Here is a 25,512-nt window from a genome sequence, read left to right on the forward strand (position 1 = left end):
ATATCAGTGCACCCCGAATATAACCAACAAAAGTCAATAGCTCAAAGTCTTTCACTCAGAAAACTGCTTTAACAGGGTGCCAGCATTTAGTTAACGCATAACTTTTTGTCTCCACTCCTCCTGCTCTTTGCTTAAAGTTCAGTATAGCGGGAGATGGGCTTCCTGCTTATCCTCACTCCGTTTTCAGCCAGATTTCAACTTTTTTAAAAAAGTTTTAAAAGTTTCATAAAGTTCTCAAAAAGTTTCAGAAAGTTGACAAAAGTTTCAGAAAGTTTTCAATGTCCAAATTTACTCACGGGTTGTAGTTTCCAAAGTTCAGAAAAGTTGCAGGAAGAAAGGACAGCGCTGACCGGCAACAGCAATGCGGCTTCACTTCGCTGTTTGCGCAACGACCCAGGCCTTTCTCCTGGGTATTGTCGGCCAGAGTGTGTTAAAAGAGGACAGAACATTCTTTTTGTACGCAACAACAGCAGCAAGAATATTAATTGCCAAGAATTGGAAAACTCAGGAGCTACCCACTGTGGAAGAATGGCAGATGCAACTGATGGACTATATGCAATTAGCCGAGATGACCGGCAGAATTCGAGACCAGGGAGAAGAAAGGATGGAAGAAGACTGGAGGAAATTTAAGATTTATTTACAAAAATATTGTAATTTGGCTGAGTGCTGAATTGGATGCCAGTGCAGACAATTGTCTACCATTAAATTAGATTTAAGGTTGAATTATATGTCAAACCAAATTAAGATTATTAATTAAGATGAATTAAATGATAATTTGTTTGAAACTAATTTAATAATGATGTAAGTGTATGCGGGAGGTGTGGGGGAGTCCCATGTAATAATTGAGAGATGTTAAATGGACAATGATAAGTGCCTATCTAATATATGCTTTATTTGAAAACTTTAATAAATATATTATAAAAAAAAAAAAAAAAAAGAAAATGTCGCATAGAATCATAGAATTGTAGAATTCTATGTAGAAACATTGTGTCCATGGATATCCGGAGGGCCACAGGTTCCCTGTCCTTGGCTTAGCATAATACTTCACACAGAAAGTATTATATCCCATAGGTAGCTGGTTTGCCACTGTGAGAACAGGATGCTGGACGAGATGGCCTGATCCAAGAGAGCTTCTTATACTCTTGTTCATAGTCCCTCACCAGTTGCCACCAACAGGAGTATTGTTAGGTAGTTGTTGCCCTTGGTCCTGAATAACCTGCCCTTTCCCACTAGAGATATTGGAGAAAAACACCAAAGATGAAAACAGACGTTCATTACATTCACTTATTTATCCCATATTTGGAATTGAAATCAATCTAGTGAGTATGATCAGTACTGGCTGTTGATTATAGCAATTACTTAGTAAGTGTGATATATATTTTTAAAAAGATGGCCCAATGGGCTCACCCACCACCAGGAAGTTATTTCATAGGGGCATTTCCACATTGAGTTTCTTGTGTTTACCAGCTCTCCGGTTCGCCTTTTGTGTGAATAAGCCCTGAAGTGAATGACTCATACAAATGGTTGAAATGGTATACTTTCTAAACAGTGTTTTCACCACCTCAAGACCAAGAAGAAAAGTAGTTTAATATATTAATTCAAACTGGTTGATAAAATAATAATAATGACTGCTTTCCTCTAAGTGTTGTTGTAAGAGACGGACCATTCATTTGCCTACACCTCGCTTTAAGCCTGCACCTTCCTTGATAAAACAAAGTGTTATCTGATGGTTTTGCTAGATAAGCTGATGCCCTGAGGATATGGTGTCAAAACGGCATAGCGCTGCACTTACTGCCGTTGTTAAAATAACATTAGTTTTATTATTTGTTGCTGGAGTCAGTGTGCTAGGATCTCATATGTACTTTAGCAACCTGCCAACTAATAATTATCCTATAAAGTCTGCTGGTTAACTTTTAGTAAAAATGATAGAGAAATTATACAGCAACCCAAGAAAAAGTGTAGATTGTCAACAAAAGTTATCAGCATAGCAGAAGTCACTTGCTTCAGAGAACTTAAAATTTCTGCTAGACCAGACCACTGTATCTTATTCAGGGTTTATTGACAATAGTCAAACAAGACACAAGGAAAGGCTGATGAGATGCCTACATATAATTGGAAATTTGCCTTTTTTGCTTAAGTTAATGACAAGCCCCACTGAGTTCAATAGAATTACTACCAGGTACAGTTGCTGTATAGGACTGCAGCCGGAATGTATTATTTCTATTATACTTCGTGTCTCCCATCCCATCTCATCCAAAGCACTGTTTCTTAGGCTACTTTAGCATAACTATTTCAGAAGGATCAGTTGTTATTTAACATTCCAAAAAGAGTAAAATGATATTCTGCATCTATCTCTTTTCTTAAAATGCTACACAGAAAAGACAGTCTTTCTCTCCCCCCCCAAAAAAAAAACAAATTTAACTTTTCTTTGAGAGGAAAAATTGAAGAAAGTATAAAACAAATATCAGGAATACTTTTTTCAGTAGTTAAAAAGATTGCTCCTCCATTATCCCCCCCCCTTTTTAAACAAATCCTATAATGTATTATTAAGTACTGAGATATATTGCTGATGGCATGCCTTGCATTAATAGCATTACTGGAAAAGGTTCTACAATTTTCTTCAGGATAATTTATCCAACATTGGGCCAAATGGAAAGCTTTTCAATAGCTGTCGGCATCATTAGCTTGTGCCTTTTGAGGCACAATCAAGGGCACTGGATGCATATTGATCTGGTGTTATTCTAAGAATGGATGGAAAGTTAGAAATGCATGTGAAGAAACAATTCAAAGATGCCCTTTATTCTGCAAACAAATAGAGCTTTGGTGTTGAGCGCCTCATCAGCAGGATTATTCTCTTTTTTAAACAGTTTCACGGTTGACATTTCTGACAGGAGAAGAAACCAGAGTTTTGCCACAATTCTAATGATATCCATTCTGTTTTCTATATTGTGGTCTCTAGCTCACTAGAGATGCTATGAACTACTTCAAATACTCTTTAATAAATGAGGAGCAGTGCTACATCCATGCCAAAACACATACCTCATACTAAAGTCACTGTATCCTACTTGCATGCAAAACCAACACATCAGTGGAGAGAGTAAGAATTAGCACATGACTCCCATAGTCCTCCACAAACTGGTTACCAACCCTCTCTGAAGCAGGGAATCTCCTGTTCTTGTGGAGGTGCCCCTACTTCAAAAGTTCACTCTCCAACTCATGGAGGGTGATGGAGACAGTGACAAGGACACACAGTTTAGCATGCTCATCTCCGATCTCATGCCAGTTTTATACAGGAGTAGAATGAGCTGGATTGGGGTTGTGGTGGCCCATGGAGTCTGCACAAATATGTTACGTTGGGGGTGAACAGTGGAGAGGATGACATAGAAACTCTGGCTCAGGTGGTTCAACTCAGCCTATGTGGAAAATTTACAACTTAAACAATATGCAAGTATGCAACGCAACGCAGAATCAGTCAAATCCAGGGTAAATATTTTAACTGCCAAATTACCTCAATATTTGTTATTTAAAGTTAAAAGCACAATTTAGAACTGCCTTGAAAATTGCCAACTGCCTATGAGTGCAGACTTTTGCGGGGGGGGGGAGAGAGGAAGAACTACTGATGCTGATACAAGTTTGAGAACAAAATGCATTGTATTCACTAGTTGAGCACATGGTTTCGGTTAAAAAATATGGTAAAAGAAACTGTACAAAAGAAATTGAATTCAGTATTACAAAAGAGGGCATTTCTGAGGTTTATGGTTGATGGCATTGTGCCTGGAACCATTAAAACCTGGTATCCTTGAACTTCAGAAACGGTCAGGGTCAACTGTATTATATACATTTTTTGCTGAAAATGTGATGGCATTTGTTTATCTAAAATGCATCAAAGTGTCTTTGTGTTTCTTGCTATTTTTCTGAACTGGAATGTGCAAGTAAGGTCACTCTGACGCATATATGCTGTCACACTGGCTGCGTCAAGACTGGCTACAGATCAAATGTTCATTGCCTTGGACAATTCCATTGTGCAATGTGTTTTGCAATATTCTGTTGCTCTCAAAACTGACAACAAATAAATTAACAGGCTCTTCTGTGAAATGTCTTTGTTGGTTCCATGAAAATCTGAAATTTTAGGAATCATTTTATACTTGGCAGGAGTATATTCTCTAATCAACTAAGACGTTTAAAACTTCCCCTAAATTAGGTTGTATAACTGAAACTTAAGATTTAAATGAAAAATAAAGATAACAACAATGTTGGCTGTCACACAGCAATGCATTAAACATCTGGGAAATCATAAGGAAAAGGTTAACTAATTGAATGACCACACATAGTACTAAGCCAAATAGTGGCTTAGCATGAACTAGCAAACACACAAGTTCCTGGACAGAAGATTTTTTTCTATTAAATTTGAAGCATTTATAAACTTAATATTTTTTAAATATCTAAGTAGTGTACAATACAATTAAACCAAAGGCAACATTAAACAATAAAATAGTAATACAAAAGCATATAAAGTGAACCTAAAAGTACACATGTAAGTGAACAAAGTGTACAAAAATGCATTATATAATAGGAAAATGTTGGCAGAAATGTGTATATTTATCAACAATGTATATGCTAGCAGAAATTCTCATTAAAATGCTAGCAAATTCTGATGAGTTTTTAAAAAAATTAAAATAAAATTGCAAACTACTACGGAAATGTGGAAAACTGAATTTAAGAGTGAAACAATGAGGAATGGAGAGAAACCATACTTTACAAACTAGTCTATCCCTAATCTGGAGCAAGATAAGCCACCAGCCTGGGTTTGGATGTAGTGCTAAGTCAAATAATGGCTTAGCCCTGAACAGTGTGGCAGTTGCAATTATCACGGCAGGAACCCACATATTTGATTATGTGCACTAATCCCTGGTTAAACTCAGCATTACCTGTGAGGTGGGTCAATGCCCAGGATAGAAAAGATGGAATGGGTTCCTAGGAATGTGGAGCACTTTTATCGGACAATACAAAGAGATCATTCCGAGATAAAAAGGCAATTTTCCTAGACTGAGATACCTTGACCAATGTTAAAGGTAAGGTGGAAGTGAGAATTTGGGCCTTTATGTGAGTTTAAAACTATGGATTGCATCCAGACTTACAGAGCATCCTAACCATATTCCGTTGACTTTTTAGGCCTTCCTACTAGGTAAGAGGGTTTAGGATGGCAGCCTTAGTCATACTCATAGGGGACCCACTGAAATCAACAGGACAAGTTCATAAACAAGTTCGCCCAGTCAGTCTGACATCAATACCAGGGAAGATTCTGGAGCAGATCATTAAGCAAACAGTCTGTGAGCACCTAGAAAGGAATTCTGTGATCACCAATAGTCAGCATGGATTTCTGAAAAATAAGTCATGTCAGACTAACCCGATCTCATTTTTTGACAGAATTACAAGCCTGGTAGATGAAGGGAACGCAGTGGATGTAGCCTAACTTGATTTCAGCAAGGCATTTGACAAGGTGCCCCATGATATTCTTGTAATGAAGCTGGTAAAATGCGGTCTTGACTATGCTACCACTCAGTGGATTTGTAACTGGCTGACTGACCGAACCCAAAGGGTGCTCATCAATGGTTCCTCTTCATCCTGGAGAAGAGTGACTAGTGGGGTGCCACAGGGTTCTGTCTTGGGCCCGGTCTTATTCAACATCTTTATCAACGACTTGGATGATGGACTCAAGGGCATCCTGATCAAATTTGCAGATGACACCAAACTGGGAGGGGTGGCTAACACCCCAGAGGACAGGATCACACTTCAAAACGACCTTGACAGATTAGAGAACTGGGCCAAAACAAACAAGATGAATTTTAACAGGGAGAAATGTAAAGTATTGCACTTGGGCAAAAAAAATGAGAGGCACAAATACAAGATGGGTGACACCTGGCTTGAGAGCAGTACATGTGAAAGGGATCTAGGAATCTTGGTTGACCACAAACTTGACATGAGCCAACAGTGTGACACGGCAGCTAAAAAAGCCAATGCAATTCTGGGCTGCATCAATAGGAGTATAGCATCTAGATCAAGGGAAGTAATAGTGCCACTGTATTCTGCTCTGGTCAGACCTCACCTGGAGTACTGTGTCCAGTTCTGGGCACCACAGTTCAAGAAGGACACTGACAAACTGGAACGTGTCCAGAGGAGGGCAACCAAAATGGTCAAAGGTTTGGAAACAATGCCTTATGAGGAACAGCTAAGGGAGCTGGGCATGTTTAGCCTGGAGAAGAGGAGGTTAAGGGGTGATATGATAGCCATGTTCAAATATATAAAAGGATGTCACATAGAGGAGGGAGAAAGGTTGTTTTCTGCTGCTCCAGAGAAGCGGACACGGAGCAATGGTTCCAAACTACAAGAAAGAAGATTCCACCTAAACATTAGGAAGAACTTCCTGACAGTAAGAGCTGTTCGACAGTGGAATTTGCTGCCAAGGAGTGTGGTGGAGTCTCCTTCTTTGGAGGTCTTTAAGCAGAGGCTTGACAACCATATGTCAGGAGTGCTGTGATGGTGTTTCCTGCTTGGCAGGGGTTGGACTCGATGGCCCTTGTGGTCTCTTCCAACTCTATGATTCTATGATTCTATAATGTGTGCTTATTTGCTGGCTGTTTCTTTTGGGTGCACCCCGCTCTTGCCAGGAACAGAGGGGCTCCTAAGGACCCAACAATAATGTGTCCATCTCTCATCAGCTGCCTTGAACATGATGCTGCTCTTCCAAGCACTTTACTCATCATGGCCTGTTCCATCAGAGGACCTCCCATGTCTTATCATCAGCATTAAGTAGCTCGCCTTTCCTCAGGACCCCACCCAGGCTACTTCTAGCAAAGTCAAGAGTAGAGCGACACCCAGAGGCCTTGCGGGGGGGGGGGCAGTAAGGTGTGTTAAATGGAAAGGTACAGGAAGGACTTTGGTTGTCCACAACCAGATGGCCCAGCCAAGTTGCATCATGTATGGAGGAAGCTGATTAGGGGTTTTCACAGGACCTTATGGAAGCCATTCTGTATCCTACTGCTTGCAAGCACAGGGGGTTGGATTGCATCCTTGAACTTTAGCTAGAAGGTTATAAATAATGATACGAAACAGAAGTAGAGTAGCAAAGGATCAAGAGAGACAAGAGACATGGGGGGGAATACATACCTTCTGTGAATAATGATCGTTTGGCTTGACTGCAGAGCCACTTTGCTTTCAGTCTTCTTCATGTGTAGGAAACGGATGATGAAAAGAAAAAGAAAATTATTGTGACTGAGGGAAAATATACATTGCCATTATATTTTTTAAAAAAATTAAAATGAAACATCTGGAAAGGATTTTTACTACTGCCATGCCAAGTCTGAAGCTTTTTGATTTGTTTTAATCAGAAAATGACACCTCTGGAGAATACGGACATGTTGAAAATGCTTAGCTCCTCGAGTCAAGCGATGCAACTGTGTCAGGAAGGGAAAGGGCAATCTCATTACTTGCACGCTGCAGAAAAGGTCAGAGAGGTCCAGCTGAGACTGACAGGTTCTGATATAGGGTGCCATCCATAACCCGCTGAAGTCAATAGCAAAATCCCAGTTATTTTAATGGGACTTAAAGTATTCCTCCACCCCCCTTGTATATTTTAGGAAATCCATTTATGTGGTTTGGTCAGGGGGGGTTTCTTTATTTTATTTTATTTTTGCAGCATACACAAACCAATAAACTAAATCCAAATTATCTGCTAGCCTAAAATGGAGCAGCTGCTTGTTTTATATTGATGTTCAACACCATGTCATATTATTGCATTTTACAACCAGGAAGTCATTTTCTAGCTAATCAGCTACATTTCTATGAAGTCTTTTTTAAAAAAACAAAAAACAAAAAAAAACCCTAACATATGCACAGAAAGGCAAAACTTATGCTGTTAGATTTGGCACTATTTTATTTATTTTTGGAGGCTTCAATACAGAATAGATATCAATCAGTATAAAGAGGTTTTTTAATTTAGAATTTCCTTTTGTTTCAACTTATTAAGTTTGTAAGTTGCTGTCAATCTTTTAACTGGCATAATTCAGCATTTAATTCAAATGAAGAATTGGGGAGAATTGGAATCCTTTTGAATGGCTCTTCTCGTAAGTTTGCCAGTTGCCATGGTGATTATATTAATAATCTCTGTATAATTGTATGACAATCTGTGGGATAAGCATCAGCACAGAGGCGGCAGTGACACAGCAGAGATAGCTGCCAGTGGTGATCAAAAACCACCAGGGGATCATTTTTTTTGAACAAATCTGGTAATAAGGGCAAAGGAATATGAAAAAAGGAACGAGGAAGCATGGAATATAATATGGAACAATGGACTGTGCAATGCACAGGAAAGATAAAAGAATTAACAGGAAGAATGAAGGCTAATAAAAAAATGGTCTATAAGGGGACAAGTAAAAGTTCTAGTGGAAGAATAGGAGAGGCATTGCCTGAAAACAGAAATATGGGTAAACACAGAGCAGATCTGAAGATGAAAAGTGTGAACGTGTAATTACAAGAAAGGGAGGTGCCTTCAGATAGATCAGTCAGCGACTCAGTCTCTATCGCCAAGGACAAAGATAACTGCACTGGCTGAAACAGACTTGGCAAACTTAGTCTGCTCAGAAGTGTGCTCACTGGCTTGCCCAGTCCCATGGCAATCAACCATCCGAATGACTGCGCCTTCCCTGATCTTTGAAAGGAGAGGCGGGGCAGATGTCAAGTGTTGGGACAATGCCAGCTTACACCAAACCATGAGCTTCAACCACAGTAACACTTGCTGGAGAAACTCAGCTAGATGGGCGGGGTATAAATAATAAATTATTATTATTATTATTATTATTATTATTATTATTATTATTATTGCTAACCTAAATGATTTGCAACCAGATTTATTTATTATCATTTATTTATTAGGTTTATATACCACCACCACCCCGCCTTCATCCAAAGATCTCAGGGCAGTCCACAAGATAGAAACACAAGACAAAAACCCGAATAAATAGTCAAAACAAAAATGGCAAAACAATAAGATCCCCATCCCACAAGCACACTTAAAAGGCCGTCGAACATTAATCATCCAAAGACCGGGATATATATATCCAAAGATACATAATGAATGTGCTAGACAAACCTCCCTGGGGAGAGCATTCGATGAGGGGGGGGCCACTGCAGAAAGGCCCGTTCTTGTGTTATGACGCCCTCCAGACCTCTCTTGGAGGAGGCACTCGAAGAAGGCCCTCAGAAGATGATCTCAGGGTCTGAGTAGGTTCATACGGAGAGAGGCAGTTCTTGAGGTATTGTGGTCCTAAGCTGTTTAAGGCTTTATAGGTCAAAACCAACACTTTGAATTGGGCACAGAAGCTAACTGGCAACCAGTGCAGTCGGGCCAGGATTGGTGTAAAATGCTCAAATTGTCTTGCTCCGGTGAGCAACCTGGCCGCCAAATTCTGTACCTACACATTAAAGCCTTTTTCAAAAACTGCATTGGGAGTACGAGTATTGCATCCACCAGTGAGGACCAGGACAGAAGGTCTGGAAAAAAGTATGTAGATATAATTAATGAGAGCAATTCTCATTATGTAGTTTGTGTGAGGTTTTATTCTTTCCCAGTGGGCACTGAAGTAAAAAACAGAAACCTAACCTAGGTATTTGTTCTATCTTAAGACAGGCTCAATCTGAAGAGCCAAGTGTGGCTCCTTTCAGAATGTCCAGCAAAAGACTGGATGCAAAGAATCAACATCTTGATCCCATTGACGTACTCTCTTATGTCATCTACACACCCTCTTAAAACATAGCAGAAAATGGGAGAGTGTCAAGTATTTTTGGACTGTCCACTGATGTTTTCAGCACAATTAAAAGCTGGCTCTGAACAGTAAATTGTTCCTACAGAACATCTAAGCGTGTGAATTGCTGCTGCTGCTTGTTGCCCTACACAAGATGTTTGACATCTGTAGAATGAATTAGCTTTGCTTCAAAAAAACACTGACAACATTCATATGATTCTAAATTCAAGAAATAGATGCATTAATATATTACATGATGAGTATAAATGTGACACTTTCTTGTATTGGCCCATGACCACAAAAGAAGCTAGCAGTTAATACTCAGTTAATGTTTGAGATGATTTCAGCAAAAACGATCTATCACTTTTATTTACAAGCTTGTACTTCGGCAGCTGTTACTTAAAATGATGTAGATAAGGGCTTGTAAAGATCCTTAAAGACCTTCTGGCAAGTCTTCAGAAGCTCCACATGATCTCTGGAAGCTTCCAAGAGGTTCTCATTCTTGAATTGCTAGTTATGGAGACAGAGGCTTGCAACATCTACTTAGGCAGTTCTGGTTCTCTTAAAAGGCAGAGGAGCCTTGCCAGAGAAAAGTTGGCAATTCTGTGGAATGAGCTTTTCTCCATTTTTATGTTCATTTCTGCCATTATTAGCTCTGACAGTTTGAAGGGCACCCAGACGACTGTACAGAAGGCTGCTCTTCTGCTGTATTGGATCACAGAAATTTCCAGCAGCAAGAGAGGTAGTAAGGCCAACTTTAAGAGTAGAGCTTTGCCAAACACCAGTCCCTTAACAGTAATAACTGTTTAGGAAAAGTATTTTAAAAGAAGGAAAGAAAAGAAAGAAAATTTTGCAGTAAGCATTTCTAACAAGAAAATGAGTGGTTGGCATCCAACAGCCAGCTTTGATAGGGTAGAAAAATGGAGCTCTGCTTATTACTACCAGTTGACTGTGTAACTGCTTCTCTGTCAATTTTCTCCTCCTACAGGACTCCTGTGTTTTTGACAGTTGGCCAACAGGTGAGCATTTATTTAACAAGGGAACTTTTCCCTGGCATGGCAATAAAATTATGAGAAATGCTTTGCCTGCTAAGCAATGTCAGGTGAAGCAATGTCAGGCTGCCATTAAAAACACAGGAGCCCTCCTGCCAGAGAAGAATAGGCAACAGTACCTCTTTTGTCACACAAAATGCCCTTTGCAGTATGCAGTTTAAGAAACAATACTTTATGCAATATAAATCACGTAATGGGAAAAACTCATTCTAGTAACACAGTTTCTGCTGCACATGGAAGATGAACACCACATCATTAGAGTAGTAGAGAGGATGGGGTAGAACTTACAGAATATAAGGAGAGGAACTAGACTCTCTGGCCAGAGAAATCTTCAAACAGGAAGCTCAGTGCGCTAGCCAATACAAAATCTGCCCAGATGCCCTCAGGATTCTGGAGATACAATCTTCACTTTCACTACTGGTGACTAGAAACTTGCACAGCTCTATACTGTAATCTTTATTGTTTGTTTGTTGTTATTTTGACCAGCATGGTCATATCAACAGCAGAAAAAATATTAATAATATACACTGGTACTATATCATAATCATATCTCATCATTTATTTTATGTCTCTATATATCTTACTGCCATGGATAGACTGATTAACAAAAGATCAGTGGAACCAGGGCCAGATGAAGACATTTATCTGCTGGAGCAGTATTTGACATCCCTGCCACCACCACACCACTACCCTTAAATCATGGTAATAGGAGACAAGGCAAACCTATTTGTTTTTTTCACCTGAGGCAGGAAACTCCCCGTCCCTGGAAGTGAAAATATAATAAAAAAATATAAAGGTACCCCTACCCGTTCGGGCCAGTCTTGCCAGACTCTAGGGTTGTGCGCTCATCTCACTCTATAGGCCGGGAGCCAGCGCTGTCCGCAGACACTTCCGGGTCACGTGGCCAGCGTGACAAGCTGCATCTGGCAAGCCAGCGCAGCACACGGAACGCCGTTTACCTTCCCGCTGGTAAGCGGTCCCTATTTATCTACTTGCACCCGGAGGTGCTTTCGAACTGCTAGGTTGGCAGGCGCTGGGACCAAACGACGGGAGCGCACCCCGCCGCGGGGATTCGAACCGCCGATCATGCGATCGGCAAGTCCTAGGCGCTGAGGTTTTACCCACAGTGCCACCCACGTCCCAATAAAAAATATACTGTATAACTAATAATTTTATGCCCTTTCATTATATTAAACAAACAAACACCCCAAATCAGCTGCCTTGAGAGAGCTACCTCACTGTCTAATACCAGGGCTGCCCCTGAGCAGAGCTAAATGCTCACGACAAACCCCAAATCTGCAAGAAGAAATAATATGCAAAGAGGTTGAAACAGTTGGACCAATGCTCTTTTAAATCTAAGCAAGACAAGTAATGTTTGAAAGCTATATGAAGGCAAGTAAACATCAAGAAACAGACCTCCTGTCCTGATGCAAATAGAAAAGTGTTTTACAAATATTTATGTATGCCGATGCCTATACTGGTTGTTGGAACATATGAAGAGTTTTGCTGAAACAGTCCAAAGGCCTATGTAGTCCAGCATCCTGTTTCTCAACTGTTGTTAACCAAATGCCCATGGGAATCCCACAAGGAGATGAATGCATTGGCCCTCTCCCACTCCTGATTCCCAGCAACAGGTATTTGGAAGGATGCTGCTTCTGAACCTCACCATAGCATATACATGAAGAGTAGTCATGGATAGCCCAGCCCTCCATGACTTGGCCCAATACCCTTTGCAAGCCATTGAAGGTGGTGGACATCACGATGTCTTGTGACGCTATAGATTACTAAACGCTGTGTGAAAAAGCATTTCCTTGTTTCTCTCCTGAATCTCCTGCCAATCAGCTCCCTGGACTAGTTTTAAGAGAGAGGAAGAAAAACATTGGAGTACATTGGAGTCATGATTTATTCCCCTTATTCCCTCCTCGTTCAGTAATGATGTTGCATGTGAATATAGTATGTTTACTTTGGCCTATGGCTTCTCGCCATAAACTTGAACACTATTTGCAAACTGTTTTCGAGTCGATCTTTGTTTAGTCATCACTGTGCAGATGTTGATGATAAGGCAAAATAGCTACAAGTCTCTGTTCACCAATGTAACAGAGCAGTATTTTGTATTATTAAGATCCCTTACTAACAGGCGCTATGCAGCCAACATGCTTCCCCCACCCCATGCACAAAAGGTGTAGGTTAACAAAACGCCCAATTACCAATTCACAACAGACAGAAATTTTTAAAGGCCTATCTCCATTAAAGAGGTGGTGGTGGTGGAGCTTACATTGTTTCTGGAAGGCGAGCAGTAGACCTCTCTGGGGAACTGCTTTCATGGAATCAGAATCAGAGTTGCTGCTTTATTTCTACTATTGTTGTTATTATGTCATGTTTTTCTTGGATTGGATTGTGATTAAGTGTTTTATAGCTTCTAAATGCTGCATTTCATTTCAAGTGCCCAAGGTCAGAAAAGGCAGCTGGTGACACTTTGGAAAATAAGAAGACTGCTGTGCAGTCCTGAGCACCTTCTATCTCCAGAGCAGACAGGGACTTAAGCAAACTCCTCTCAGACAATCGGAACAGGACAGTGTGGGAATGTGTGTCGGGAAAAGCTAACATAAGATATTTCTCAGTTGGACAGATCCTTTGCCAAATTTCTGCCCCTTTGGTGAAGTTTCCTCTGTACTTCAAAAAACAAATTATTCAAAACAATGTCAGGGGGAAAGGGAACTGGGCTTTAATGAAATACACACCTTCTTAGCCACATCAGCTTCCCTAGTAGACATCTAAAACAGTAGCTAAGAAGCTGTCAGAAAAGAGGGAAAGGTTACCTCCATGCTGTCCTATAACTTGAATGTGGATTGTTTTCTCACTACAGCCTCCTTCAAGCACTCTTCTCCATGCAGTTGCAATCCCTTGGAAGACAAGAGGGATGTCATGCCCACTGCCTCTCCTCCACTGTCATGCCCCCACCTGCTCCTGGCCACACTTTGCAGGGGGTGGTTTAAATTGGGGAGCTTGCTCTTACATGCATAGCCCCTCGCTCCAATTTTGAGCCTTGCATGGCTTCACTCATCCTCTGTGCACATGATCTGAGTGGAAGCTCACCTCCTAAACCGGGAGTAGATGAGGCCTTGCCCCCAAGTCACTGCAGGTTACAGGTGCATGGCATGTGCACTTGTGAGCGTGACCTTTATATTTATGGAGATTTTCTAGCCACTATATAAGATAGAAGCTCAGAAAGCTGGAAGAATGTGGCCAAGTGACCAGACACAAGACTATTGCTGCCCATTCATCACCTTCATCTGCTCTCCCAGTCCTAGTCTTGGCTGGAAAACAGACTGGAAGCAGAGGGATGGCATGTGATGCTGATGAATCTTCTGCTACAGCATCCTTTGAAGGAGACAGGCCACTACATAAATAAGGAGTACTCTCAAATATACATCGAGCTGCAAAGCTGATAGGAGATTAGTGCAAAACATCTGGAGGGCACCAGCTTGGAGGAGTCTAGTAAAGAGCCTGAGATGCTCAATGACTCTTGAGATACTTGGTAGCTCACAGGACAAGGGCCAAAGTTATCACAAAGAAGCATTTCCCAATCCTATCATGCATCTGTATATTATTATTACAAGGGCAAATGGTTTGAGTTAGATTTTGGCTCACTAAGACAAAGATCTGGACATATTTTATTAATTTCACGCAGCATCACTTGGCAATGTATCAATACACTTTAGAAGAAATCCAGAAGGCTGGACAAGGGTAACATGTTTAAGATGTGAATCTGAAAATAAAAACAGTTATAAGGAAGCTACCTGACTGAAACAAGTAAACTACATTAGCACAGCAAGCCACAACATGCACTGAAATCTCTTGTTGTGATTATTTTTGCTATTGATAAGTGTCTCTATAGAGAGGGTTCTGTAGTTTAAACCAAGGAAAACATATTTCTCAGCAGCTACAATGACACAGATTTGTGTTAATCGGCAGCAATGTTTCGATGTGTGGAAACAAAATATATTCTGTGCAATCACATAAATGTTTTCTTGCAACAGTATTTTCTATATTAAAAAGCTATTCTATGCCGACATTTTGGTTATCTTCCAAATGGTTTGCAGAAGGCTGGGTGGGGAAAGAGCATAAATTATAATGATGCACAGGGTTGTTCCACACATTACGTTAGGGAATTGCATGCTTGACTACGAACTTTGGCTCCGAGACTACCTTTAACTCTTGCCATGGACCAAATTGCAGCATCAACAGCCATGTTAGATTCCTGATGGTTCATTGGGCTCTGGCAGCACAATCCTATGTATATTTTACTCAGCAGGATTTACTCCCAGTTAAGTCCATACACAGTTAGCCTAGCTATAACTTTCACTAGACTTTGCACAACTGCCATTCAGAGAGGTCTGGGGAGCTGCACTTCATAGCAGTAACAGAATACATACCGTTTATACAGCAACCACTAATCATTCTTGTGCACTTCCATTCCACATAATGGCCTGGTTCACATGTCACAGTAGGCCATGTCATGGTTTGGCATGAATGATCAAGTGTGTGAGATCCCGAATTCAAAACTGGTGCGTCTTTGAGTCCTTCTTGGTCCTCTTGCCACTGAACTGCGCTGGTTGGTTTGGCTTAGCATGTTGTTCAAACCCAGACTCATGATTCAGCTCTCCTGGACAAACCACAAGCCATAAACCATAGGACAAATCTTGGTTACAGGTCAAGACGCAGAGAGCAAAACTATGAGCCCAGTTTCAGATTACACACTAAGTCAAACCATAGCTCAGAACAGCAGCAGAGCAACTGGGGGGAAACAAAAACGCCACAATCTCCTCTCCTGGAGTCTGTACACTTGTGTGTTCATGCTGAGCCATGTTTTGGCTTAGAATGACATGTGAACCAGTCCTAGGAAAGCTAATCAGGAGGGCTGCATTATATCCAAGAATTGTCTTGGATTTCTTGATCTGAAAACTGACGACCAATTAAAAGGGTGCTCAATTAATTGAGAAGCATGCTCATTAAAAGCAAAACATGGTCATCATTTTAAATAAAAATACTTATAAAAACTGTGTCGGCAGACTGCCATCTTAGAGGAGTTATTCCTATTTCTCTCACATACAGAAGAAAATGTCTAAGATGGTGCCTATTAGGACACATCTATAATCGAAGAATAAATATTTCCCTACCCTGTTTCGGAACTACTCGATACCATATTCTAGGAGAATTAATGAGGGGGGTTCCTGTCCCAAACTCCATATTTACATCTATCCTCTTTGCTCAGCACTTGTTCTGCCCAGATAGTTTGACTACACATGGCTATTCATGAGGAAAGTGGTGCCTATATAATTTAAGTTGGAATCCAAAGTGATGCAGTGTATAGAGTACTGGGTTTGGGATTAAGGAACCCAGGCTTCAAATCTTAATCACCTGGAGCGTTCTCTATGTGTTTACAGGTTAGTTGCTGTCTCTAAGCCTAAACTATCTCACAGGTTGCTATGAGGTTAAAAGGGGAGCATGCCATCCTTGGGAGAAGATTGGAGTTAAATGATTAGATTACTTAAAACTCACATGATTCATCCATTTGGATTTCTCACCCTGTCTCTAACTTCTATAAATGTTTTACTGGGTTTTTCCCCCTTTCACAAAACAATGAATAAGAACAGTAAAAGTGAGGATATTAGCAACATATCATAGCACTTTGTAGTGCAGTATCATACAGTTAAGGTAAGTAGAATCAGAATAAATAAAAAGAGGGGAAAGGGGTTTGGTGGGAGAGGGTACATGGGTATGAGATTTCTACAGCAGAGAACAAGGCAACTGATTTTCTCCCCTTAAGCGTGACTGGAAAGTAAAGGTTAAGAAGAAGAAACATGAAAAGAGAACATTTAATGCATTGTTTGAAGGGTGTCTGTTAACTTTCTGCTCCATTATTCATTTTCATTTACTATTTTATTTAAAATGCTTATTTTGACATGCTTTAAAATGCTTCAGTATTGCCATAACTGAAGCTGAAACAGGGATATTACCAGGCAAAAAAAGATCTGGCAGTTGTAAGAGTGACTGAATGGAGCATTTAATTTTCAAAACTGTGATGTTTTCAATAATGATGGAAAAAAACAAAACAGACAGTACCCATTCAGACTTCTCTTTGAAAAGTAGCATACAGGGTTATCAAAAAAAGCAAGAGCATCTGCTTTGAAAGGGAGAAAAATCTTTAAAACCTTATCTTAAGGAGGGGAAAGTCATCTTCAAAGGTCATTTTTACAGAATATGCTATCAACAGGCAGGTTTCTAAAAATAATACAACAGCTAGGATCACTATCACACGTTTCATTTTGCAGAAACTAATGCTGAACAACCCTGATGGTATTCTGTTCTGCTCAAATGCTCTTCAATTTGCCATCTAGAAGAACCAACTTATTAAACAGAAACTGTTGCAAATAAAAGCTCAAAGGATCTATCAGATTGTCTGTTTTGTTTTCTAAAGGCAGCTGCTTGTTTATACAGAGAAGGTTTGTAAAATATTTGAATATACAATGCTATTCAGTGTAAATTCTATGACTTTCTGTGTAAGTCAGGCTCTGAATATTGAAATTCAGGCCCAGTTGTGTCCATGGGTGAGCTGTAAAATCCAGTCCAATCTAGAAGCCTTTGGGAAACCTTTGGCCATCTAGATGCTGCTGAACTACAGCTCCCATCAGTCCTCCCAAGCATGGCCAATGGCCAGGGCTGATATGAGTTGCAGTTCAGCAATATCTGGAATGCCAAAGGTTCCTCACACCTGCTATAGGAAAGTTTGGGCTGGCTGGTTCAAATCAGTATTTGAAAATAATTCCATCCTCACCACACACACAAAAACCACTGATTCCTTGGCTTTGAGGTTCTAATCTACATCCTCCAAGGTCCCATTGGTTGATTGGTTACCTGCATTAACAGCTTTGGTTAAGAAATTGAGAAGAAGGGATATTCCTGCGACTTTTCCAAAGGATATCAGCAAAAGCTATGCTGCACTTTCAAAATAGTGATCCTGTGCCATAATTGTGCAGACAATGAAAAATCTAAAGAGCAGACATAGGATGAAAATGTTATCACTATATGGATATAGCGTGAGTGCCGCATTTTGCCTGAAGGCAAACTACTTGGTTTGGAGCTTCAGGTGGTCATTTTATCCGAGAATAACAAGGCATTAGCACAGAATAGGAAATACAATACAAGGTGCTAAAGATAATGGAAGCCTCAGCTACTTAAATCCTCTGAAGTCAGGCCAAATAGTGCTAAAGGGTGTCATTTGTCAAGGGTGTCATTAAGATTAAATAATGCATGAGCTTGCACTGATTCCTATACAAGTGAATAATTAAAGTTTGCTCTGCTCCACATCACGTTCCTTCCTAGCCAAACTCTAAATATGAATATATTCAGAAGCCTGAAGTTCCTAAGCAAAGATGAATTGCTTAGTGAAGTGCTAAATGACAAAGTTTTTGTTACGTTGCATAACAACTGATTTTGCTGAGTTACCCACCTGTCAATATAAATAAAAAGTCAGGAAGAGAACTTAAAACAGTAGAAATCATAGGAGGGCTTTAACATTTTTTAAAAAAGAAAAAGTAACCAATGGTTTTCTTACTAATTCTGCTGTTCTGCATGGTCTCCTGTAAGCAGCAAATGACTGGCCAATAATAAAGTACTTTAACTCAGTTTTTTAACTTGTGAGAAATGAGAGAACATCACATTCCAAAAGAATTCAATAGTTAGCAAAAACTGTTGATGGGGTGGTGATCACTGATGAAATGATTGAGCTGACTCATGTGGTGGTAAATATAACACAAATGTTATGTCCTGCCGTGGAACATCAACCATGATAAAGCATTTTGGATGGCCTCCACATTCCACTGGTCCTGAGTGAGGAGCTAAAGGACTAACACCCACCTTGTCCTTGTTATAAAATTATATAAACCAGTGGTTTTCAACCAATGTGCCGTGGTACCCTGGGGTGCCTTGAATGATGGTCAGGGATGCTGTGAGCAACACTGGCCTCTGTCCCTCTGTCCCTCCCACCATCTCGGGTCTCTGCATCCCAAAGGCTTGTGCGGCTGTTTGTGGCAGCTCAGAGACCAGGGGCAGCAGCAGTGGCTGCCCAGAGGTCTCCCAAGGAGAGAGGAGAGAAGAGGAGGCTGAGGGAACACTCCACAAGAGAGGGTGAGAGTCTGCCAGCTCTGCAGGCAAGGGGTGAAATAACTGGGCTCCTGAGCCCCCAGGGGTGCCACGGAAAGAATGTAGTTGGTCAAGGGAGCCGTGGACTCAAAAAGGTTGAAAACCTCTGATATAAACCTACTTCTGAATGCTTTTTTTAAATGGCAATGCTCTCATTCAACTCCTTTCCAGGATGCCATGCCCACGCCAAAGAGAAAAGTATTATTTACTGTCTAGCAAGCAGAGCAGAAGAGATCTTTTAGATTATCTCATTTTCTTCATCTGCTGAGGAAAGCAACAAAGATGGGCTGAGGGGAACCTCAATGGTATTTTTGATATAAGGTGTTCCCTGGCCACGTGGTAGGACGTCCACCAAGAAGTGCAAGGACATAATAGAATTAGCCATTCCCAGGTAGCAATAGGGCTTTCACTGATCAGAAACATAGGATGATGGGATGTGAAGATGGGCATCCAGCCAGGAGTTCAAAGTGTCTGGCAGACAAACTGTCCTCCAACAGGTCTGATACTGAACGCAAACGAAGTCAAAAAGTAATGAAATGCTTTAGCAAACAGAGATGAGGGTGTCTGTTGAATAGGAGGGATTCTGGAGAAACAGAGTGCACATGTCAGGGCTACATTTATTTGTATATAAAAAAATATTTATATACCGCTGTATCATAAAAATATATCACAGTGGTTTACAATCATATAAAAACATTAAAACTTTCCAAAAAGGAAGCAAGGTCTGCTTAGCAAGAGGGAGATGTACACCCAATAACTGACTAGGAAGCCACTTAATGCAGCGGTTGACATGCCCATGGGATGATAGGGGGGGCATCACCCTCAGAAGTGCAAGATGTGGGGTGACCCACTCTATTGCATCCTTTATTGCAGCCCCCAAGATGTGGAACTCCCTCCCAACAGAGGTGTGTCTGGCACTCTCTGTACAGTTTTTAGTCATAGGCTGAAGACCTACTTCTTTACCCTGGCCTTTGGCACCTGACCTAAGGTATTTTTAGGACCAATCCTTTTCTTCTGACTGCAAATTGTTTTAAATTTTAACTATCGTCACCACTAAATAAAAGTATACAAGATGCATGACAGTCCTGTATCATGGAGCCTCAGCCTGTGGAGAGAATTATGTCTGCTAAACATGAACAAAGCAAATATGAAACCAGAGCAATACTGAATGATGTTTTGTGCTGAATAACTTTATTCTCCTTTTGGAACTCTGATACTTCCTTTTGGTTGACTTTATACATCCCACGTGGTAATGTGATACAAATAGGTTGCTATAAATTTTATGTTAGCTGGGATTCACTTAATGAGTTTAGTCAGCAAAAATAAAACATAAAAATATTTTTAACAGGCAGAAATATTGGGTGATCAATTTGATACATTACAAACTTATTTCATTGGTCCAAAGTCTGGCAAATATTTCAATGCCAAAATCTCTGTAGCTAAGTATTTCTTCAGCATTTAATTACTGTTACGTTCAATGCATTTCCCTTTACTAATAAAGGTTTAGTTTATACTTTTGCTTCATTTCCATAATGCTGGATGCTTTTGCTGGTAAAGCCATGGCAGAACTCCAGTTGGTTTCAAGGTGAGATGGACTGGGCTTGTGTAATTATTTTGAGAGTAAGGGTACCACCCAAAATGTTTTATTTCTAATCCCCTTTAGTCCCCAATCGTTTTTAGCCATTCCTACTAATATTTCAAGCAAGATGACAAATAAAAGGGGTTTTTTAATAAATCAAAAAATCAGTCTCACAATTTCCTGGAAAACTATTGCTCTGCTTTGAGGGAAAAGGTTATAAAGAAAATATGTGGCTTATGGAACATACATTCACACATTCCTCATTGTGGCTGGTGTCTAAGGCACTCCTTTCTCATTTGCAATTTTTCCCAATTGTATATGAAATGAGGCTCTCAGATTTTGGCACTGTTTGTTATTTTCCTGCTATTTGAAACAAATTAAGTCTAAGGGGGCCAATGCAGACGACTCCATCTGCACTTCCACACTAAGTCTTGGACTGTCAGAATGTCAAGGACAGCCAACACTCTGAATGCTCAAGGATCACTTACTCATTATGGGCCACTGGTTCCTAAACAGTATTAATGTGAGCTATTGCAATATAGAGTAGACATTAAATCAATGGCTTTAAGGCTACTATGTCATCAAGTGCCCCAGGGAGCGGGATGCTATTATTAGCAAAACATACTGCAAATTATGGTTAATAGACACTGTTACAAATTGCACTTCTGAAAGGTTTAAAAGCCACACAAGATGTCGTGAATGTTTTCTCATTGGTTAAATCTATAGATTTTGTACTAAACCAAAAGTCCAGAGGGACAACAGCTCACTGAGACAGGGTGAGCTCCCGTTGTTCAGTCCCAACTCCTGCCCATCTAGCAGTTCGAAAGCACGTCAAAGTGCAAGTAGATAAATAGGTACCGCTCTGGCGGGAAGGTAAACGGCGTTTCTGTGCACTGCTCTGGTTCACCAGTCATGCTGGCCACATGACCCGGAAGCTGTATGCCAGCTCCCTCGGCCAGTAAAGCGAGATGAGCGCCGCAACTCCAGAGTCGGTCACGACTGGACCTAATGGTCAAGGGTACCTTTACCTAAAGATGGTACAATAAGAGTTTTGTTTCTTTGATTGGAGATTAGAGAGGGGCAAAACTTTTGAGTCAGCACAAAAACTCAAAAACAGTGATGACACCAGAGTCCCTAATTCAAGATCCCTGCTTCGCTGTATAACCCAGACTGCATATTTGCATGCTGTTGTATTTATGTTTGCAGTGTTCCTTGTGAGGTACATCACTGCTCATCAGCTAATCTGCACAGTGGGGCTGTCCCTTGCTGCATTTTTCAACAATGCTGAGTTACAACAATTACATTACAGTATTTGGAGAATTCAGGGACCACGCCACCATTTCATGGATACTAGAGGTTCCTCATATCAATCCAAGGATAACGGATGACTATAGGCAGACACTATTTGTTTGCATGTTAATAAAGGTACATGTTTTGAACTGCCCCAGATCTCTTTAAGGCAGTAAATCATTATTGGTTAATCACAGGTCAACCTGCTGGCCTTAAAACTCAATAAATGTGACACAAGACCTGACAGAGGCCAGTCCATTGGTATTTAGTAAGCCACAACCTGTCTGTTTTTCGATTATGCTAGCTCTTATTGTGCATTTGTCAAAATTTTGCATTAACACATTTGTTTGTTTTTTTCTCTTCTAATCCTTTCTATTAAATGTTACGGAAAATGTGTGTAAATTTTCCTTATATTGCATAATTCATTTTTTAAAAGTCTACTCTAATTCAAGTCACTTTATAATTGCTTTCCATTTTTTTCGGTTTTGTTTTAGCTGCCCTAAGAGTATAGGATTCCATGGTCATTTTCTTGTTTTATCGGTCTCCGCCCCACCCCTGCACAGAAACCAAGTACAGCCCTCCAAGTATCTCCACCTGGTCCTCAGGATTCTCCCCAAGCCACAACTCCTCACTAGTCACACACCCTCCCCGTGGCCACCCCCTTCTCTGCTTGGCACCTTCCACAAATGTTCTTGCCTGTCCAGAATTTGTCCTTGAACTCTGATAATGCCTCTTGCTTGCCTGGGTGAAGAATAGAAAGGGGTGTCTTGTTTCCATTCTGGCTGGCCATTATAAAAACAACTTAAAAGTAGCTTTAAGGAATTGTGCCTGAGATTGCTCCTTTTCCTCTTCCCTCCTCAGCCCTCTTTCCTTTTGTGCTGTGTCTTTTAGATTGTGGGCAGGGATGCCTTGCTTGTACTGAGCTTCTGCATGCCACCCTGGGAGCTTTTTCAGCAGAAGAACAGAGTAAAAATGTTTTAATTGAATGGATGAATGAATGAATGAATGGATAAATAAATAAATAATGTGGGTGGAAAACAAGAGTTACACAAACATGCCTGTTCCAGATATAAAATGAAACCAGATAGAAGAAATTATTAATGACAGCACTTGGAAGAAAGTTGCTGAAGCAATGGGACACAGATGGCCAGAATGCTGCCTGAAACACTGCAGGCAATGTTCAGCATGCATACAATTGGGCAGATGTGAGAGATGTGTTGGGAGTGTGAATAATGGTCTGCTCTTTAAAGGACACAGAACAAATCTGCCTACTACAGAGAATAGGGAAATGTTTGAAAGGCTATATATAGAAAATATTTAGGAACAGACATGCCAGCATAAGGCTCAGAAAGTGTTCTTCTTGCCAATAACGAGTAAAAGGATTGATATCTATGCATCAAAGCATCCAGTCTATTAAAAGATAAAAACCAACAACAAGCTACGGAGGCAAAAGCTCTTGTTACAGAGAGAGCAATCAATACACCAATTGGCACCATCACCAGCTGGGCTGTAACTATAAGACGGCTCTGGGTTCCTTCTAAGTTCCACTCAAACAAGGTTTCTTCTTGCCCTTACCTGGCTAAAGATGGCCGGCCATACAGGCAAGACACAAACACCTTCTTCCTTGAGAGCTTCTGCATACCACTGTCTCATCAGTGACCTCAAAGTGGTCCACATGTAACAAACCACATTGACACAAAGCATAAAACAGATTAAACATCAACCATAAAACAATTCAGGCACCTCCCCATTTGTGCAGGATCCTGCTGACACACAAGCCATTTTTGGTGCCTAAAGGGGATGGGGCAGGGGCGGAACAGGGCCCTTTATCAAAAGATCCCAGGGCAGTGTACAACATTAAAAACACATTACAGAACATCAGTGATAAAAACATAATAAAAACATCTTCTTCTACATAATGAAAAGCATACTGACAGACAGCCTGGTCATAAAATAGTCATCCTAATAACAGTTCTCTCCCCCATACTTTTACAGGCCATAGATTACAGTGGTACCTCGGGTTAAGAACTTAATTCGTTCTGGAGGTCCGTTCTTAACCTGAAACTGTTCTTAACCTGAGACACCACTTTAGCTAATGGGGCCTCCCAGTGATGCTGTGCCGCCACCGCGCGATTTCTGTTCTCATCCTGAAGCAAAGTTCTTAACCCGAGTACTATTTCTGGGTTAGCGGAGTCTGTAACCTGAAGCGTCTGTAACCTGAAGCGTCTGTAACCCGAGGTACCACTGTATTTAATAGCCGTAGGCCTGGGTAAAGAGAAATATTTCTGCCTTGCATCTAAATACATGTCATGATGGCACCAGACAAGCCTCTTTGGGAAGACCATTCCACAATCAAGGAGCCACCACAGAAAAAGCCCATTCTCTTGTTGGAGATTCCCCTGTATAATCAGCTCTGTGGCATGGAAGGAGACCAAAAGCTCTAAAAACGTTCTAAGCATGGCCTTCAAAAGCTTCAGAAAACAGTCTTTATCATGTGGTGAAATCATTTCCGTAAAATGGAGCCCAACTACCGAGAAGGACTTCCTCAAGGTTCCTACATGATGAGCTTCACCTGTTGGTGTGACACATCCAGATGGGAAACGAAGCAATAGGACCACCCCAAAACTTTGCAGGTGCAAACAAGTATGGAAAATAGGATCGCATATCACCGGTGCCATAGTGAACACAAATCATTATAAGTGAACAGGAGACAGAATGTCCAGAGCGGCCCCTGGTGCTTTCATTTCCCCATTTCCCCACCTTCAAAAGCAGGTGGCTAGAGGACAGAATGGAGTTTTGTTGCTGTCTGCCCATTCACAATCTCAGTGCATATGATCCAAATGTGAAAACACAGAGGTTCTTGCCATTCAGGAGGGGAGTCTGCATTTTGAAGTTACTAATTGTGCATACAGAACCTACACATGTACAAGTTATATGCATGCAGGCACATCAAATTCAGTGAGAGGCGCAGCGACCAGTCTTGGTTTCCTACTTCACACCTGCACAGTTTTTTTAAAAAAGGTGTGAAAGGGGCTTCTGCTGCTTCTTTCCTGGCATTTTAGGAAACGGACAGTTTCTTAGCAGGCAAGCACAGTTACTAAATTTAAAAACCTGTCACCGTCAAACTGGCCTCGGTGACAACACTTTGAGGGAAAATAGCACATTACTGACAGCACTGAAATGAATTTGATGGGCTCCCCAAAAAACTCTGTGGTTAGGAGAGAAAGTGCTACTGGACCCAGCCCTATCTCGTAATCTTATGACTTAAATTAAATCGGGGAAAAGAAAAGAACAAAAAGCCCATAAATATCTGTCCTGCGATGATTCCCTTACACATTCTCTCTCTCTCTCTCTCTCTCTCTCTCTCTCTCTCTCTCTCTCTCTCTCTCTCTTTCTCTCTCTCTCTCTCTCTGGTTTCTATCCAGGTATCTCAAGATTGAAGAAATCTACTAGCATGTACCTATTTGTCACCACAGTGGGTGATAGCTCTCTCAGTCCCTTTCCTGCTGTCATGGAACACTCCTTTATTTGCAGCCACACCCCAAACTTAAATACATTGTTGATGTACTTTTAAAAACTGAAATTA

General features: G+C 40.8%; 1 protein-coding gene across 20 annotated transcripts in view; it reads right to left on the reverse strand.

Moving 5' to 3' along the window:
* Positions 1–25,512, reverse strand: part of LOC310770506 (uncharacterized protein) — a 108,221-nt gene that overhangs the window by 63,870 nt on the left and 18,839 nt on the right. For 15 of the 20 annotated variants that reach the window (XR_014552170.1, XR_014552172.1, XR_014552173.1 and 12 more), the window contains one exon: positions 7,168–7,223. Coding sequence is in view for 8 of the 20 variants with exons in the window: in XM_083631415.1 (XP_083487541.1) it covers positions 7,168–7,223 (56 nt within the window). In the remaining 12 variants the exon portion in view is untranslated. Of the gene's footprint in view, positions 1–7,167; positions 7,224–9,474; positions 9,550–25,512 lie in introns of all 20 variants that reach the window. The other 5 variants (XR_014552169.1, XR_014552191.1, XM_083631420.1 and 2 more) reach the window with 2 other exon arrangements.

The sequence above is a fragment of the Podarcis filfolensis genome (genome assembly GCF_964270895.1).
Source record: "Podarcis filfolensis genome assembly, chromosome: 9".
NCBI classification, from domain to species: domain Eukaryota; kingdom Metazoa; phylum Chordata; class Lepidosauria; order Squamata; family Lacertidae; genus Podarcis; species Podarcis filfolensis.